The following is a 22500-nucleotide window of genomic DNA, read 5'->3' on the forward strand; positions in this document are numbered from 1 at the left end:
CAAGATGTTCAAATACCACAAAATGACACGGCAAGACATTAAATTACACAACACAAAAAGATAGAAGTCATGACACAGAACAACACCACAAAAAACGACTTGACAACTCGTGGCGTGAAATGGCGCAGAATCACACGACATAATGAAATATGACACTTCACGACAACACGACAACATGAATGGACATAACATGATGTGTAACAAAATAATATGAAATGACACCACACACGATATGACAAGACACAAATCAGCGTGACCAAACACGACACCAAATAAAACAACACGACCTGAAGTCATCAAAAAATGTATAGCTAGAGAAGATATAACGAAAAATATGACACGACAAGATATAACACGACACAACAAGATATAACACGACAAGACAAGATATAACACAACACAACACGACAAGATATAACACGACAAGAAAACAAGATATAACATGACACAACAAGATATAACACGACACGACAAGATATAACACGACAAGACAAGATATAACACGACACGACAAGATATAACACGACACGACAAGATATAACACGACACAACAAGATATAACACGACAAGACAAGATATAACACGACACAACAAGATATAACACGACACAACAAGATATAACACGACACAACAAGATATAACACGACACAACACGATATAACACGACAAGATATAACAGGACAAGAAAAGAAGATATAACACGACACAACAAGATATGACACAACACGACAAGATATAACACGACAAGACAAGATTTAACACAACAAGACAACAAGATATAACACGACACAACACGATACAACACGACAAGATATAACACGACAAGACAAGATATAACACGACACAACAAGATATAACACGACACAACACGATATAACACGACAAGATATAACACGACAAGACAAGATATAACACGACACAACACGATATAACACGACACAACACGATATAACACGACAAGATATAACACGACAAGAAAATAAGATATAACACGACACAACAAGATATAACACGACAAAAGATATAACACGACACAACAAGATATAACACGACACAACAAGATATAACACGACACAACAAGATATAACACAACACAACAAGATATAACACGACACAACAAGATATAACACGACAAGACAATATTTAACACGACACAACAAGATATAACACGACACAACAAGATATAACACGACACAGCAAGATATAAAACGATAAGACAAGATATAACACGAAACAACAAGATATAACACGACAAGACAAGATATAACACGACACAACAAGATATAACACGAAACAACAAGATATAACATGACACGATAAGATATAATACAACAAGAAAAGATATAACACGACACAACAAGATATAAAACGATAAGACAAGATATAACACGACAAGACAAGATTTAACACGACAAGGCAAGATATAACACGACACAACAAGATATAACAGGACACAACAAGATATAACACGACACGATAAGATATAATACAACAAGAAAAGATATAACACGACACAACAAGATATAACACGACAAGACAAGATTTAACACGACACAACAAGATATAACACGACACGATAAGATATAATACAACAAGAAAAGATATGACACGACACAACAAGATATAACACGACAAGACAAGATATAACACGACACAACAAGATATAACACGAAAAAACAAGATATAACACAACAAGATATAACATGATACAAGATATAATACGACATGACAACAAGATATAACACAACATAACAAGACATAACATGACACAACAAGATATAATACGCAACAAGATATAACACGACAAGATATAACACAACACGATAAGATATAACACAACACGATAAGATATAACACAACACAACAAGATATAACACGACATGACAACAAGATATAACACGACAAGATATAACACAACACAACAAGATATAACACGGCACAATAAGATATAACACGACAAGACAACAAGATATAACATGACACAACAAGATATAACACGACACAACAAGATATAACACGACACAACAAGATATAACACGACACAACAAGATATAACACGACACAACAAGATATAACACAACACGACAAGATATAACACGACAAGACAAGATTTAACACGACACAACAAGATATAACACGACACAACAAGATATAACATGACACAAGATATAACACGACACAACAAAATATAACACGACACAACAAGATATAACACGCCACAACAAGAAATAACACGACACGACAAGATATAAAACGAAACAACAAGATATAACACAACACGACAAGATATAACACGACAAGACAAGATATAACACGACACAACAAGATATAACACGACAAGACAAGATACAACACGACAAGACAAGATATAACACGACACAACAAGATATAAAACGATAAGACAAGATTTAACACGACAAGGCAAGATATAACACGACACAACAAGATATAACACGACACGATAAGATATAATACAACAAGAAAAGATATAACACGACAAGACAAGATTTAACACGACACAACAAGATATAACACGACACGATAAGATATAATACAACAAGAAAAGATATAACACGACACAACAAGATGTAATACGACAAGACAAGATTTAACACGACACAACAAGATATAACACGACACGATAAGATATAACATGACACAAGATATAACACGACACAACAAGATATAACACAACACAACAAGATATAACACGACACAACAAGATATAACACGACACAACAAGATATAACACGACACAACAAGATATAACACAACACAACAAGATATAACACGACACAACAAGATATAACACGACAAGACAATATTTAACACGACACAACAAGATATAACACGACACAACAAGATATAACACGACACGACAAGATATAAAACGATAAGACAAGATATAACACGAAACAACAAGATATAACACGACAAGACAAGATATAACACGACACAACAAGATATAACACGAAACAACAAGATATAACATGACACGATAAGATATAACACGACACGATAAGATATAATACAACAAGAAAAGATATAACACGACAAGACAAGATTTAACACGACACAACAAGATATAACATGACACGATAAGATATAATACAACAAGAAAAGATATAACACGACACAACAAGATATAATACGACAAGACAAGATTTAACACGACACAACAAGATATAACACGACACGATAAGATATAATACAACAAGAAAAGATATAACACGACACAACAAGATATAACACGACACGATAAGATATAACATGACACAAGATATAACACGACACAACAAGATATAACACAACACAACAAGATATAACACGACACAACAAGATATAACACGACACAACAAGATATAACACAACACAACAAGATATAACACGACACAACAAGATATAACACAACACAACAAGATATAACACGACACAACAAGATATAACACGACAAGACAATATTTAACACGACACAACAAGATATAACACGACACAACAAGATATAACACGACACGACAAGATATAAAACGATAAGACAAGATATAACACGAAACAACAAGATATAACACGACAAGACAAGATATAACACGACACAACAAGATATAACACGAAACAACAAGATATAACATGACACGATAAGATATAACACGACACGATAAGATATAATACAACAAGAAAAGATATAACACGACAAGACAAGATTTAACACGACACAACAAGATATAACATGACACGATAAGATATAATACAACAAGAAAAGATATAACACGACACAACAAGATATAATACGACAAGACAAGATTTAACACGACACAACAAGATATAACACGACACGATAAGATATAATACAACAAGAAAAGATATAACACGACACAAGATATAATACGACAAGACAAGATTTAACACGACACAACAAGATATAACACGACACGATGTAACACAACAAGAAAATAAGATATAACACGACACAACAAGATATAACACGACACAAGATATAAGACGACACAACAAGATATAACACGACACAACAAGATATAACACGAAACAACAAGATATAACACAACACGACAAGATATAACACGACAAGACAAGATATAACACGACACAACAAGATATAACACGACAAGACAAGATACAACACGACAAGACAAGATTTAACACGACAAGACAACAAGATATAACACGACACAACACGATATAACACGACACAACACGATACAACACGACAAGATATAACACGACAAGACAAGATATAACACGACACAACACGATATAACACGACACAACAAGATATAACACGACAAGACAATATTTAACACGACACAACAAGATATAATACGACACAACAAGATATAACACGACACGACAAGATATAAAACGATAAGACATGATATAACACGAAACAACAAGATATAACACGACAAGACAAGATATAACACGACACAACAAGATATAACACGAAACAACAAGATATAACATGACACGATAAGATATAATACAACAAGAAAAGATATAACACGACACAACAAGATATAAAACGATAAGACAAGATATAACACGACAAGACAAGATTTAACACGACAAGGCAAGATATAACACGACACAACAAGATATAACACGACACGATAAGATATAATACAACAAGAAAAAATATAACACGACACAACAAGATATAACACGACAAGACAAGATATAACACGACACAACAAGATATAACACGACACTATAAGATATAATACAACAAGAAAAGATATAACACGACACAACAAGATATAACACGACAAGACAAGATATAACACGACACAACAAGATATAACACGACAAGACCAGATATAACACAACAAGATATAACATGATACAAGATATAATACGACATGACAACAAGATATAACACAACATAACAAGACATAACATGACACAACAAGATATAACACGACAAGACAATATTTAACACGACACAACAAGATATAACACGACACAACAAGATATAACACGACACGACAAGATATAAAACGATAAGACAAGAGATAACACGAAACAACAAGATATAACACGACAAGACAAGATATAACACGACACAACAAGATATAACACGAAACAACAAGATATAACACGACACGATAAGATATAATACAACAAGAAAAGATATAACACGACACAACAAGATATAACACGACAAGACAAGATTTAACACGACACAACAAGATATAACACGAAAAAACAAGATATAACACAACAAGATATAACATGATACAAGATATAATACGACATGACAACAAGATATAACACAACATAACAAGACATAACATGACACAACAAGATATAATACGCAACAAGATATAACACGACAAGATATAACACAACACGATAAGATATAACACAACACGATAAGATATAACACAACACAACAAGATATAACACGACATGACAACAAGATATAACACGACAAGATATAACACAACACAACAAGATATAACACGACACAATAAGATATAACACGACAAGACAACAAGATATAACATGACACAACAAGATATAACACGACACAACAAGATATAACACGACACAACAAGATATAACACGACACAACAAGATATAACACGACAAGACAAGATTTAACACGACACAACAAGATATAACACGACACAACAAGATATAACATGACACAAGATATAACACGACTCAACAAAATATAACACGACACAACAAGATATAACACGCCACAACAAGATATAACACGACACGACAAGATATAAAACGAAACAACAAGATATAACACAACACGACAAGATATAACACGACAAGACAAGATATAACACGACACAACAAGATATAACACGACAAGACAAGATACAACACGACAAGACAAGATATAACACGACACAACAAGATATAACGCGACAAGACAAGATATAACACGACAAGAAAAGATATAACACGACACAACAAGATATAACACGACACGATATAACACGACAAGAAAATAAGATATAACACGACACAACAAGATATAACACGACACGACAAGATATAACACGACAAGACAAGATATAACACGACACGACAAGATATAACACGACACGACAAGATATAACATCACACGACAAGATATAACACGACAAGACAAGATATAACACGACACAACAAGATATAACACGACACAACAAGATATAACACGACACAACACGATATAACACGACAAGATATAACAGGACAAGAAAACAAGATATAACACGACACAACAAGATATGACACAACACGACAAGATATAACACGACAAGACAAGATTTAACACGACAAGACAACAAGATATAACACGACACAACACGATATAACACGACACAAAAAGATACAACACTACAATATATAACACGACAAGACAAGATATAACACGACACAACACGATATAACACGACACAACACGATATAACACGACAAGATATAACACGACAAGAAAATAAGATATAACATGACACAACAAGATATAACACGACACAAGATATAACACGACACAACAAGATATAACACGACACAACAAGATATAACACGACACAACAAGATATAACACGACAAGACAATATTTAACACGACACAACAAGATATAACATGACACAACAAGATATAACACGACACAACAAGATATAAAATGATAAGACAAGATATAACACGAAACAACAAGATATAACACGACAAGACAAGATATAACACGACACAACAAGATATAACACGAAACAACAAGATATAACATGACACGATAAGATATAATACAACAAGAAAAGATATAACACGACACAACAAGATATAAAACGATAAGACAAGATATAACACGACAAGACAAGATTTAACACGACAAGGCAAGATATAACACGACACAACAAGATATAACACGACACAACAAGATATAACACGACACGATAAGATATAATACAACAAGAAAAGATATAACACGACACAACAAGATATAACACGACACAATAAGATATAATACAACAAGAAAAGATATGACACGACACAACAAGATATAACACGACAAGACAAGATATAACACGACACAACAAGATATGACACGAAAAAACAAGATATAACACAACAAGATATAACATGATACAAGATATAATACGACATGACAACAAGATATAACACAACATAACAAGACATAACATGACACAACAAGATATAATACGCAACAAGATATAACACGACAAGATATAACACAACACGATAAGATATAACACAACACGATAAGATATAACAAAACACAACAAGATATAACACGACATGACAACAAGATATAACACGACAAGATATAACACAACACAACAAGATATAACACGGCACAATAAGATATAACACGACAAGACAACAAGATATAACATGACACAACAAGATATAACACGACACAACAAGATATAACACGACACAACAAGATATAACACGACACAACAAGATATAACACAACACGACAAGATATAACACGACAAGACAAGATTTAACACGACACAACAAGATATAACACGACACAACAAGATATAACATGACACAAGATATAACACGACACAACAAAATATAACACGACACAACAAGATATAACACGCCACAACAAGATATAACACGACACGACAAGATATAAAACGAAACAACAAGATATAACACAACACGACAAGATATAACACGACAAGACAAGATATAACACGACACAACAAGATATAACACGACAAGACAAGATACAACACGACAAGACAAGATTTAACACGACAAGACAACAAGATATAACACGACACAACACGATATAACACGACACAACACGATACAACACGACAAGATATAACACGACAAGACAAGATATAACACGACACAACACGATATAACACGACACAACACGATATAACACGACAAGATATAACACGACAAGAAAATAAGATATAACATGACACAACAAGATATAACACGACACAAGATATAACACGACACAACAAGATATAACACGACACAACAAGATATAACACGACACAACAAGATATAACACGACAAGACAATATTTAACACGACACAACAAGATATAACACGACACAACAAGATATAACACGACACAACAAGATATAAAACGATAAGACAAGATATAACACGAAACAACAAGATATAACACGACAAGACAAGATATAACACGACACAACAAGATATAACACGAAACAACAAGATATAAAACGATAAGACAAGATATAACACGACAAGACAAGATTTAACACGACAAGGCAAGATATAACACGACACAACAAGATATAACACGACACAACAAGATATAACACGACACGATAAGATATAATACAACAAGAAAAGATATAACACGACACAACAAGATATAACACGACACAATAAGATATAATACAACAAGAAAAGATATGACACGACACAACAAGATATAACACAACATAACAAGACATAACATGACACAACAAGATATAATACGCAACAAGATATAACACGACAAGATATAACACAACACGATAAGATATAACACAACACGATAAGATATAACAAAACACAACAAGATATAACACGACATGACAACAAGATATAACACGACAAGATATAACACAACACAACAAGATATAACACGGCACAATAAGATATAACACGACAAGACAACAAGATATAACATGACACAACAAGATATAACACGACACAACAAGATATAACACGACACAACAAGATATAACACGACACAACAAGATATAACACAACACGACAAGATATAACACGACAAGACAAGATTTAACACGACACAACAAGATATAACACGACACAACAAGATATAACATGACACAAGATATAACACGACACAACAAAATATAACACGACACAACAAGATATAACACGCCACAACAAGATATAACACGACACGACAAGATATAAAACGAAACAACAAGATATAACACAACACGACAAGATATAACACGACAAGACAAGATATAACACGACACAACAAGATATAACACGACAAGACAAGATACAACACGACAAGACAAGATATAACACGACACAACAAGATATAACACGACAAGACAAGATATAACACGAAAAGACAAGATATAACACGACACAACAAGATATAAAACGATAAGACAAGATTTAACACGACAAGGCAAGATATAACACGACACAACAAGATATAACACGACACGATAAGATATAATACAACAAGAAAAGATATAACACGACAAGACAAGATTTAACACAACACAACAAGATATAACACGACACGATAAGATATAATACAACAAGAAAAGATATAACACGACACAACAAGATATAATACGACAAGACAAGATTTAACACGACACAACAAGATATAACACGACACGATAAGATATAATACAACAAGAAAAGATATAACACGACACAACAAGATATAACACGACACGATATAACACGACAAGAAAATAAGATATAACACGACACAACAAGATATAACATGACACAAGATATAACACGACACAACAAGATATAACACGACACAACAAGATATAACACAACACAACAAGATATAACACGACACAACAAGATATAACACGACACAACAAGATATAACACAACACAACAAGATATAACACGACACAACAAGATATAACACGACAAGACAATATTTAACACGACACAACAAGATATAACACGACACAACAAGATATAACACGACACGACAAGATATAAAACGATAAGACAAGATATAACACGAAACAACAAGATATAACACGACAAGACAAGATATAACACGACACAACAAGATATAACACGAAACAACAAGATATAACATGACACGATAAGATATAACACGACACGATAAGATATAATACAACAAGAAAAGATACAACACGACAAGACAAGATTTAACACGACACAACAAGATATAACAGACACGATAAGATATAATACAACAAGAAAAGATATAACACGACACAACAAGATATAACATGACACAAGATATAACACGACTCAACAAAATATAACACGACACAACAAGATATAACACGCCACAACAAGATATAACACGACACGACAAGATATAAAACGAAACAACAAGATATAACACAACACGACAAGATATAACACGACAAGACAAGATATAACACGACACAACAAGATATAACACGACAAGACAAGATACAACACGACAAGACAAGATATAACACGACACAACAAGATATAACGCGACAAGACAAGATATAACACGACAAGACAAGATATAACAGGACACAACAAGATATAAAACGATAAGACAAGATTTAACACGACAAGGCAAGATATAACACGACACAACAAGATATAAAACGATAAGACAAGATTTAACACGACAAGGCAAGATATAACACGACACAACAAGATATAACACGACACGATAAGATATAATACAACAAGAAAAGATATAACACGACAAGACAAGATTTAACACGACACAACAAGATATAACACGACATGATAAGATATAATACAACAAGAAAAGATATAACACGACACAACAAGATATAATACGACAAGACAAGATTTAACACGACACAACAAGATATAACACGACACGATAAGATATAATACAACAAGAAAAGATATAACACGACACAACAAGATATAACACGACACGATAAGATATAATACAACAAGAAAAGATATAACACGACACAACAAGATATAACACGACAAGATATAACATGATACAAGATATAATACGACATGACAACAAGATATAACACAACATAACAAGACATAACATGACACAACAAGATATAATACGACAACAAGATATAACACGACAAGATATAACACAACACGATAAGATATAACACAACACGATAAGATATAACACAATACAACAAGATATAACACGACATGACAACAAGATATAACACGACAAGATATAACACAACACAACAAGATATAACACAACACGATAAGATATAACACAACACGATAAGATATAACACAACACAACAAGATATAACACGACATGACAACAAGATATAACACGACAAGATATAACACAACACAACAAGATATAACACGACACAATAAGATATAACACAACAAGATACAACGTGACATGACAACAAAATATAACACGATACAAGATATAACACGACACAACAAGATATAACATGATACAAGATATAACATGACACAACAAGATATAACATGACACAACAAAATATAACATGATACAAGATATAACACAACACAACAAGATATAACACGACACAACATAACAACACAAAATTACATGACATAACAACAAGATATAACAACAGACACTAAACAACATAAATTAAAATCTTATGAGCATTAAAATGACGCAACACAAAACATTACACAAATTGTCACAAACGTGCGAACACTGACGCATGTCAAAGTAAACTACAGGATTCGGTCAGTGTGTGCTGCACTCAAGAGTCTGGTTGAACACAGCTATTGTTTTGCTCATGAGCACTTCAGCTGGGCAAATATTTGTGTCAACAAACTATATTTGGTTTTGGTATTTTGTGATGATGAGCTCATCTCAGGTGTTTGGTTTTCATTGGTTTATTTATTAGTTTAATGTAATGTATTACCGGTTTTCTGTGGTTCAGTTTTTTTTTGCCTCAGAACAGGATGTCCACTGTCCATCTGTTTACTGCTCACACAGTGGCTGCAGGGTGAGGCAGCAGATGGCCTTTCTTCTGGGCTACCTGCCCACCTCTCCACCTCTCTCTCTCTCCTATTCTCTCTCTCTCTCCTATTCTCTCTCTCTCCTATTCTCTCTGTCTTTCTACCTCTCTCTCTCTGTTACATGTTAATCTTTTATTTGCCGACATCATCTTTCTGTCCAGACTGTGTTCATAATTCTGATAGTTCGTAGTTTGGATCGGGACGTTTGATAAGTATAAACTCATTACATCAGAGGTCCACACCGCTGTAGTAATGTCAAAATAATATTAATATTGCAACATGAAAAACGTTTTTTGTCTCTCCTGTTAGTGTTCTTTGTGTTACTTCTGTTTGGGGGATAAACATGATGAATCATGTTTTAAAGTATCCGGTGAACACTCAAATCAGCAGCCAAACAACAATAACTAACTTCCTGTTGTCCCTCACAGTTTGGAAAACCTCTGCTGTAGATTTTAATGACTGCATGAACTTTCTTGTCACGCCACCATCAGGAAAACTTTACATTTTTAGCTCCTCTTCTGTCTACAAAACCAAACTTATCACTGAAGCAGTGAAATCACTGTGTTTAGAGGATAAATGTTGACATGTTTTAATCTGTAAAAGGTTTAAAGCAGCTCAATCGACTACAGTTCTCAAAATCCCAGTTACAACACGGCATGACAACAAGATATAACACAATACAAGATATTACATGACATAACAACAATATATAACACGACATGACAACAAGATATAACACAATACAAGACATTACATGCCATAACAACAATATATAACACGACATGATAACAAGATATAACACAATACAAGATATTACATGACATAACAACAATATATAACACGACACGACAACAAGATATAACACAATACAAGATATTACATGACATACAACAATATATAACACAACAGGACATGACAACAATATATAACACGACATGACAACAATATATAACATAATACAAGATATAACATGACACGACATGACAACAACATATAACACGGCATGACAAGCTATAACACAACACAACATAACAACAAAATATAACATAATAAAAGATATAACACAACATGACAACAAGATATAACACAATACAAGATATTACATGACATAACAACACAATATAACATGACACGACATGACAACAAGATATAACACAATACAAGATATTACATGACATAACAGCAAGATATAACACAACACGACATGACAACAATATATAACACGACATGACAACAAGACATGACAACAATATATAACACAATACAAGATATAACATGACATAGTAGCAAGATATAACACTGCATGACAAGTTATAACACAACACAACATAACAACAAAATATAACATAATACAAGATATAACACAACATGACAACAAGATATAACACAATACAAGATGTAACATGACAACAAGATATAACACCGGATGACAACAAGATATAACACAACATGACAACAATATATAACATAATACAAGATATAACATGGGATTACAAAAAGATATAACACAACACAACATGATAACAATATATAACACAATACAAGCTATAACACAACATAAAAAGATATAACATGACATAAAAACAAGATATAACATGACATAACAACAAGATGTACCACAACATAACAACAATATATAACATGACATAAAAACAAGATATAACACAACATAACAACAAGATATAACATGAAATAACAACAATATATAACATGACATAACAACAAGCTATAACACAAAATAAAAAAATATAACATGACATAACAACAAGATATAACATGACATAACAACAATATATAACATGACATAACGAGATATAACATGACATAACAACAAGATATAACATGACATAACAACAATATATAACATGACATAACAACAAGATATAACACAACATAACAAGATATAACATGACATAACAACAAGATATAACATGACATAACGAGATATAACATGACATAACAACAAGATATAACATGACATAACAACAAGATGTACCACAACATAACAACAATATATAACATGACATAACAACAAGATATAACATGACATAACAACAAGATATAACACAACATAACAAGATATAACATGGCTCAGCCTCCTCCATCCTTCCCCAACCTCCCTTATCCTCCCTTTCCCCCCCATCCTCCTCCACCCTCCCTCATCCTCCCCCATCCTCCTCCATCCTCCCTCATCCTCCCTCATCCTCCTCCATCCTCCTCCATCCTCCCCCATCCTCCTCCATCCTCCCTCATCCTCCCCCATCCTCCTCCATCCTCCTCCATCCCCCCCCATCCTCCTCCATCCTCCTCCATTCCCCCCCCAGCCTCTCTGAGCAGTTGACCTCTGAAAAGCCTCATTAAGAATTCAGCAGAAAACTCAGACTGATGTCTAAAGACAGAGCGAGTCCTGAGGCAGGAAGTCAGGAGGGAGACGACGAGACTCGGCTGATCCTGCTGACCCACTTCACAGAGGAGGAGACGAATATAGTTTCATGTTTAAAAAAAGGCTCCGTAATTTCCTAAAACAGCTGCTCGCTGTTGGTTTAATCAAACAAACAGGAGGAAATAGTGACTTTGTTGGGGACTATTTTCAGAGGCGGATTAATCTACATTTGGTGGCGTAGTGAGTATTTGGGGCAGCAGGACGGTGGATGTGGGACTGAGTCACATTAAAAACGTCTTCAAAATAAGCCACAAAATCTAAATTTCTAATGTAAATCAATAATTTTCATCAATTACTTTGGTCTATCTATCAATAATGTGAACTTTTACTTTCAGTGGCAACACATTCAGATAATTCTAGTGTCACAGCACTGTAAAGAAAAAGTTCTTAAAAGTTCTGGATGTGGATCAGTCTGCTTTGGAGTTGATGTTTGTGTTTATTTGTGCTAAGCTAGGCTAAACATGCCCTGAACCAGACTCTGGAGAACACAAAGAAATGTTGAACTGTTCCTTTAAATCTCTATAACGTTAAATAGAAAGAATCAAGACCCCAGGACGCTTCCCAGAGGGACCCCACGAACTATTAAAGACAGAAAACCTCAACAGTTTACTAAATTTTGTACGGCTCCTTTAAATTAATCGTTGAATTCTGTGTTTTTCTGTCTCTGAACAGAAACTGCTGAGTCATGTCTGCCGGCCTGGACGACACAGACAACGTGTTCGGTGAGTCTCACATACACAAACAAGTACTTTTACTCTAGCATAGTATTTTTACTCTTTGGCATTAGTACTTTTACTGTAACAGAGTATTTTTATAGTGTAGCATTAGTACTTTTACTGGAACAGAGTTTACTATAATACCAGTATCCGTTAAAACAAATATGCGTTGATGCGTTTTTATCGTGTTATTATCGTGTTATTATCGTGTTATTATCATGTTAACTTTGACAGCCCTAGTTTCAATATATATATATATATATACATATATATATATTTTTTTTTTTTTTCACCTCTCATAAAGTACTTCACTTCGTCTGCATGTCGTTTGGATCTAAAATAATAATTTATTTTTAGTTAATATTCTCCTAAAAAGAAGTCCAGAGAGTTCTTTAACACAACATTATGTATCATGAAGGAAACTAAACCGGATTTTTAAAGTTCATTAATAAAGCAGCAGAGGTTTACGGAGTATTTCTCTTTTTTTTATTTATTTATTTGTTTGTTATACTACCTTATTCTGGAAGGCACAATACCAGTTTCATCACAATTATTAATAAGCTCTTGCTGGGATTTAAATGTAACTTAGACTAACAGATTAAATTAGAAAAAATGTTTCAGTTTGAAACTAACAAACTATCTGGTAAAATACGCAGATAATAAAAACATAATAAGACAGGCTTGTTTTACTATCTTTGCGAGGACCATGTCAGTTGTAAACCAGCGTACTGAGAGAGAGACCCTGGTTTTAAGGTTCACGTTAGGGGGCCTCACAAGTAGAGACAGACCAACACGTGTGTGTGTGTGTGTGTGTGTGTGTGTGTGTGTGTGTGTGTGTGTGTGTGTGTGTGTGTGTGTGTGCGTGCGTGCGTGCGTGCGTGCGTGCGTGCGTGCGTTGGTCATCATGATGAATATTTGATGGCGCTCTGATGGGCTGAGTGGGAGGAGGAAGAGGAGGAGGAAGAGGAGGAAGAGGAAGAGGAAGAGGAGGAGGAAGAGGAGGAGGAAGAGGAGGAAGAGGAAGAGGAGGAGGAAGAGGAGGAAGAGGAGGAGGAGGAAGAGGAAGAGGAGGAGGAAGAGGAGGAAGAGGAGGAGGAGGAAGAGAAGGAGGAAGAGGAGGAAGAGGAGGAGGAAGAGGAGGAGGAGGAAGAGAAGGAGGAGGAGGAAGAGGAGCTCATTATGGAAATAAATTGCAGTAGCCGTGTTTTAACCAGTAGAGGGCTGTCACGATGCCAATTTACAACACAATATGTAGAATTAAAATACTTTAAGATTTGTACCTGAACCCATCAGTGACACTAAATACCCATAATCCTCTGGTTTCCAGGTGTTGAGGATGAACTGATGAATGTTAAATGTGACAGTGAGTCGTGAAGCTAACGGATGAGAGTGTGTGTTGGTGTTTCAGACCTGAACGAGGTCCCAGAGACGGAGCTGCTGGACAACAGCATCCAGAAGGGCCGCGCCCAGCTGTCTGTCAAAGCTCGCAGGCACCGCCCCTCCAGGTCCCGTTACCGTGACAGCGTGAGCTCCACGGAGGGCGACGACAGTCTGGAGAGGAAGGTACAGTTACTGTAAAAGTACTAATACCACAGTATAAAACATACTCTGTTACTGCAGTAAAAGTACTAATACCACAGTATGAAAACATACTCTGTTACTGCAGTAAGAGTACTAATACCACAGTATAAAACATACTCTGTTACTGCAGTAAGAGTACTAATACCACAGTATAAAACATACTCTGTTACTGCAGTAAGAGTACTAATACCACAGTATGAAAACATACTCTGTTACTGCAGTAAGAGTACTAATACCACAGTATGAAAACATACTCTGTTACTGCAGTAAGAGTACTAATACCACATTATGAAAACATACTCTGTTACTGCAGTAAGAGTACTAATACCACAGTATAAAACATACTCTGTTACTGCAGTAAGAGTACTAATACCACAGTATAAAACATACTCTGTTACTGCAGTAAGAGTACTAATACCACAGTATAAAACATACTCTGTTACTGCAGTAAGAGTACTAATACCACAGTATGAAAACATACTCTGTTACTGCAGTAAGAGTACTAATACCACAGTATAAAACATACTCTGTTACTGCAGTAAGAGTACTAATACCACAGTATAAAACATACTCTGTTACTGCAGTAAGAGTACTAATACCACATTATGAAAACATATTCTGTTACTGCAGTAAGAGTACTAATACCACAGTATAAAACATACTCTGTTACTGCAGTAAGAGTACTAATACCACAGTATAAAACATACTCTGTTACTGCAGTAAGAGTACTAATACCACAGTATAAAACATACTCTGTTACTGCAGTAAGAGTACTAATACCTACAGTATAAAACATACTCTGTTACTGCAGTAAGAGTACTAATACCACAGTATGAAAACATACTCTGTTACTGCAGTAAGAGTACTAATACCACAGTATGAAAACATACTCTGTTACTGCAGTAAGAGTACTAATACCACAGTATAAAACATACTCTGTTACTGCAGTAAGAGTACTAATACCACAGTATAAACATACTCTGTTACTGCAGTAAGAGTACTAATACCACAGTATAAAACATACTCTGTTACTGCAGTAAGAGTACTAATACCACAGTATAAAACATACTCTGTTACTGCAGTAAGAGTACTAATACCACAGTATGAAAACATACTCTGTTACTGCAGTAAGAGTACTAATACCACAGTATAAAACATACTCTGTTACTGCAGTAAGAGTACTAATACCACAGTATAAAACATACTCTGTTACTACAGTAAGAGTACTAATACCACATTATGAAAACATATTCTGTTACTGCAGTAAGAGTACTAATACCACAGTATAAAACATACTCTGTTACTGCAGTAAGAGTACTAATACCACAGTATAAAACATACTCTGTTACTGCAGTAAGAGTACTAATACCACATTATGAAAACATATTCTGTTACTGCAGTAAGAGTACTAATACCACAGTATAAAACATACTCTGTTACTGCAGTAAGAGTACTAATACCACAGTATGAAAACATATTCTGTTACTGCAGTAAGAGTACTAATACCACAGTATAAAACATACTCTGTTACTGCAGTAAGAGTACTAATACCACAGTATGAAAACATACTCTGTTACTGCAGTAAGAGTACTAATACCACAGTATGAAAACATACTCTGTTACTGCAGTAAGAGTACTAATACCACAGTATAAAACATACTCTGTTACTGCAGTAAGAGTACTAATACCACAGTATAAAACATACTCTGTTACTGCAGTAAGAGTACTAATACCACATTATGAAAACATATTCTGTTACTGCAGTAAGAGTACTAATACCACAGTATGAAAACATACTCTGTTACTGCAGTAAGAGTACTAATACCACAGTATGAAAACATACTCTGTTACTGCAGTAAGAGTACTAATACCACAGTATAAAACATACTCTGTTACTGCAGTAAGAGTACTAATACCACAGTATAAAACATACTCTGTTACTGCAGTAAGAGTACTAATACCACAGTATAAAACATACTCTGTTACTGCAGTAAGAGTACTAATACCACAGTATGAAAACATACTCTGTTACTGCAGTAAGAGTACTAATACCACATTATGAAAACATATTCTGTTACTGCAGTAAGAGTACTAATACCACATTATAAAACATATTCTGTTACTGCAGTAAGAGTACTAATACCACATTATGAAAACATATTCTGTTACTGCAGTAAGAGTACTAATACCACAGTATAAAACATACTCTGTTACTGCAGTAAGAGTACTAATACCACAGTATAAACATACTCTGTTACTGCAGTAGAGTACTAATACCACAGTATGAAAACATACTCTGTTACTGCAGTAAGAGTACTAATACCACAGTATAAAACATACTCTGTTACTGCAGTAAGAGTACTAATACCACAGTATAAAACATACTCTGTTACTGCAGTAAGAGTACTAATACCACAGTATAAAACATACTCTGTTACTGCAGTAAGAGTACTAATACCACAGTATAAAACATACTCTGTTTACTGCAGTAAGAGTACTAATACCACAGTATGAAAACATACTCTGTTACTGCAGTAAGAGTACTAATACCACAGTATAAAACATACTCTGTTACTGCAGTAAGAGTACTAATACCACAGTATGAAAACATACTCTGTTACTGCAGTAAGAGTACTAATACCACAGTATAAAACATACTCTGTTACTGCAGTAAGAGTACTAATACCACAGTATAAAACATACTCTGTTACTGCAGTAAGAGTACTAATACCACAGTATAAAACATACTCTGTTACTGCAGTAAGAGTACTAATACCACAGTATAAAACATACTCTGTTACTGCAGTAAGAGTACTAATACCACAGTATGAAAACATACTCTGTTACTGCAGTAAGAGTACTAATACCAACAGTATAAAACATACTCTGTTACTGCAGTAAGAGTACTAATACCACAGTATAAAACATACTCTGTTACTGCAGTAAGAGTACTAATACCACAGTATAAAACATACTCTGTTACTGCAGTAAGAGTACTAATACCACAGTATGACAAACATACTCTGTTACTGCAGTAAGAGTACTAATACCACAGTATAAAACATACTCTGTTACTGCAGTAAGAGTACTAATACCACAGTATAAAACATACTCTGTTACTGCAGTAAGAGTACTAATACCACAGTATGAAAACATACTCTGTTACTGCAGTAAGAGTACTAATACCACAGTATAAACATACTCTGTTACTGCAGTAAGAGTACTAATACCACAGTATAAAACATACTCTGTTACTGCAGTAAGAGTACTAATACCACATTATGAAAACATACTCTGTTACTGCAGTAAGAGTACTAATACCACAGTATAAAACATACTCTGTTACTGCAGTAAGAGTACTAATACCACAGTATAAAACATACTCTGTTACTGCAGTAAGAGTACTAATACCACAGTATGAAAACATACTCTGTTACTGCAGTAAGAGTACTAATACCACAGTATAAAACATACTCTGTTACTGCAGTAAGAGTACTAATACCACAGTATAAAACATACTCTGTTACTGCAGTAAGAGTACTAATACCACATTATGAAAACATACTCTGTTACTGCAGTAAGAGTACTAATACCACAGTATAAAAACATACTCTGTTACTGCAGTAAGAGTACTAATACCACAGTATAAAACATACTCTGTTACTGCAGTAAGAGTACTAATACCACAGTATAAAACATACTCTGTTACTGCAGTAAGAGTACTAATACCACAGTATAAAACATACTCTGTTACTGCAGTAAGAGTACTAATACCACAGTATAAAACATACTCTGTTACTGCAGTAAGAGTACTAATACCACATTATGAAAACATACTCTGTTACTGCAGTAAGAGTACTAATACCACAGTATAAAACATACTCTGTTACTGCAGTAAGAGTACTAATACCACAGTATAAAACATACTCTGTTACTGCAGTAAGAGTACTAATACCACAGTATAAAACATACTCTGTTACTGCAGTAAGAGTACTAATACCACAGTATAAAACATACTCTGTTACTGCAGTAAGAGTACTAATACCACAGTATAAAACATACTCTGTTACTGCAGTAAGAGTACTAATACCACAGTATAAAACATACTCTGTTACTGCAGTAAGAGTACTAATACCACAGTCGCCATGTCTCTTAAACTCCACCCTCAGTTAGTAACGCAGACTGATGACATCACGGTGACATCATACAATGTACATGTGTATGTGTGTGTGTATGTGTGTGTGTGTGTGTGTGTGTGTGTGTGTTATCAGGACAGTCCGCTGCACTCCGCCCGCTCACCTCTCCACCTGGCCATGCGAGGCTCCTCCCCCTCTCCTGACTCCCTGCTGTCAGCTCGAAGCCCCGCCTTCTCCTTCGACACGTCACTGGTGAGACCAATCAGAGCGCACGAAGGTCGTCATGTTGTAAACATGGATGCTAATTAATGTTAATTAATGCTAATGAAAAAGAAAGAAAGAAAACAATCTGCCTCGCTCTGGTCGCTCAGGTGCGTCGCTCTCCGGAGGATGAAGGAGCGTCATTGGCCGCTCCCCCGCGGGGGCGGTACCGCCAGCTGACCAACGCCACGTCTCAGGAGGCTCTGGTGACTCCCAGCAGCTCGCCGTCCAGGTCCTGCCCGTCCTCCGACTGCTCACGGGTCTACATGAGGAGGAGCAGGAGGCCCGACAGCGAAGGTACACACCTGAAAACACCTGAACACACCTGAACAGTCCTAAACACACCTGAAAACACCTGAACACACCTGAACATTCCTGAACACACCTGAACACTCCTGAACACACCTGAACATACCTGAACACTCCTGAACACACCTGAAAACACCTGAACACACCTGAACATACCTGAACACACCTGAGAACACCTGAGAGTTATAATACATACTATACTAGTAGTACAACCTCATATTATATGACTACTATACTATAGTATATATATAACAGACCGTTGCTATGTATAGCAGAGCGTTGCTACGTATAGCAGACCATTGCTATGTATAGCAGACTGTATAACAGACCGTTGCTATGTATAGCAGACTGTTGCTACGTATAACAGCATTGCTACATATAGCAGACCATTGCTACGTATAACAGAGCGTTGCTACGTATAACAGACCGTTGCTACGTATAACAGACCGTTGCTACGTATAGCAGACTGTATAACAGACCGTTGCTATGTATAACAGACCGTTGCTACGTGTAACAGACCGTTGCTATGTATAACAGAGCGTTGCTACGTATAGCAGACTGTATAACAGACCGTTGCTATGTATAACAGACCGTTGCTACGTGTAACAGACCGTTGCTATGTATAACAGAGTGTTGCTATGTATAGCAGACCGTTGCTATGGGCGCAGTTCTGATGTCAGACTCTGGAGGACTGTTTATGTGTCATGTTATTGATTTCTTCAGTAAGTAGCCGTGTAATAATCAGGATAATGTGCAGCATCGCCCTGTCGGGCTTTATTTCACAACAATGACCCGCTAGCTGTACGTTATCTCTAACTGGCTGTACGTTATCTCTAACTGGCTGTACGTTGTCTCTAACTGGCTGTACGTTATCTCTAACTGGCTGTACGTTATCTCTAATTGGCTGTACGTTATCTCTAACTGGCTGTACGTTATCTCTAACTAGCTGTACGTTATCTCTAACTGGCTGTACGTTGTCTCTAACTAGCTGTACGTTATCTCTAATTGGCTGTACGTTATCTCTAACTGGCTGTACGTTATCTCTAATTGGCTGTACGTTATCTCTAACTAGCTGTACGTTATCTCTAACTGGCTGTACGTTGTCTCTAACTAGCTGTACGTTATCTCTAATTGGCTGTACGTTATCTCTAACTGGCTGTACGTTATCTCTAACTGGCTGTACGTTATCTCTAACTGGCTGTACGTTATCTCTAACACATCTGCACACGTACCTTTTTACATGAGTAGGAACAGAGGGTCGGACAGGTAGGTATGCACACCTGGAAACACACCTGGTCAGACACACGGCTTCACAGTGTCGATGTGAACGATAAGAAACCATAAATATCATATTAATATTAAT

General features: G+C 35.2%; 1 protein-coding gene and 1 long non-coding RNA gene across 2 annotated transcripts in view; one reads left to right on the top strand and one right to left on the bottom strand.

Moving 5' to 3' along the window:
- Window positions 1-20895, bottom strand: part of LOC119501201 — a 21672-nt gene extending 777 nt beyond the window's left edge. The window contains exons 1-2 of the long non-coding RNA XR_005209780.1: window positions 20731-20895; window positions 16261-16401 (exon numbers count right to left, since the gene is read on the bottom strand). This is a non-coding gene — a long non-coding RNA (uncharacterized LOC119501201). The remainder of the gene's footprint in view (window positions 1-16260; window positions 16402-20730) is intronic.
- Window positions 1-22500, top strand: part of samd14 (sterile alpha motif domain containing 14) — a 27500-nt gene that overhangs the window by 697 nt on the left and 4303 nt on the right. The window contains exons 2-5 of the mRNA XM_037791366.1: window positions 14807-14856; window positions 16259-16413; window positions 20703-20819; window positions 20939-21125. Coding sequence (XP_037647294.1) covers window positions 14820-14856; window positions 16259-16413; window positions 20703-20819; window positions 20939-21125 — 496 coding nt within the window. The 5' untranslated portion in view covers window positions 14807-14819. The remainder of the gene's footprint in view (window positions 1-14806; window positions 14857-16258; window positions 16414-20702; window positions 20820-20938; window positions 21126-22500) is intronic.

Source organism: Sebastes umbrosus, chromosome 14 (assembly GCF_015220745.1).
Source record: "Sebastes umbrosus isolate fSebUmb1 chromosome 14, fSebUmb1.pri, whole genome shotgun sequence".
Classification (NCBI taxonomy): Eukaryota; Metazoa; Chordata; class Actinopteri; order Perciformes; family Sebastidae; genus Sebastes; species Sebastes umbrosus.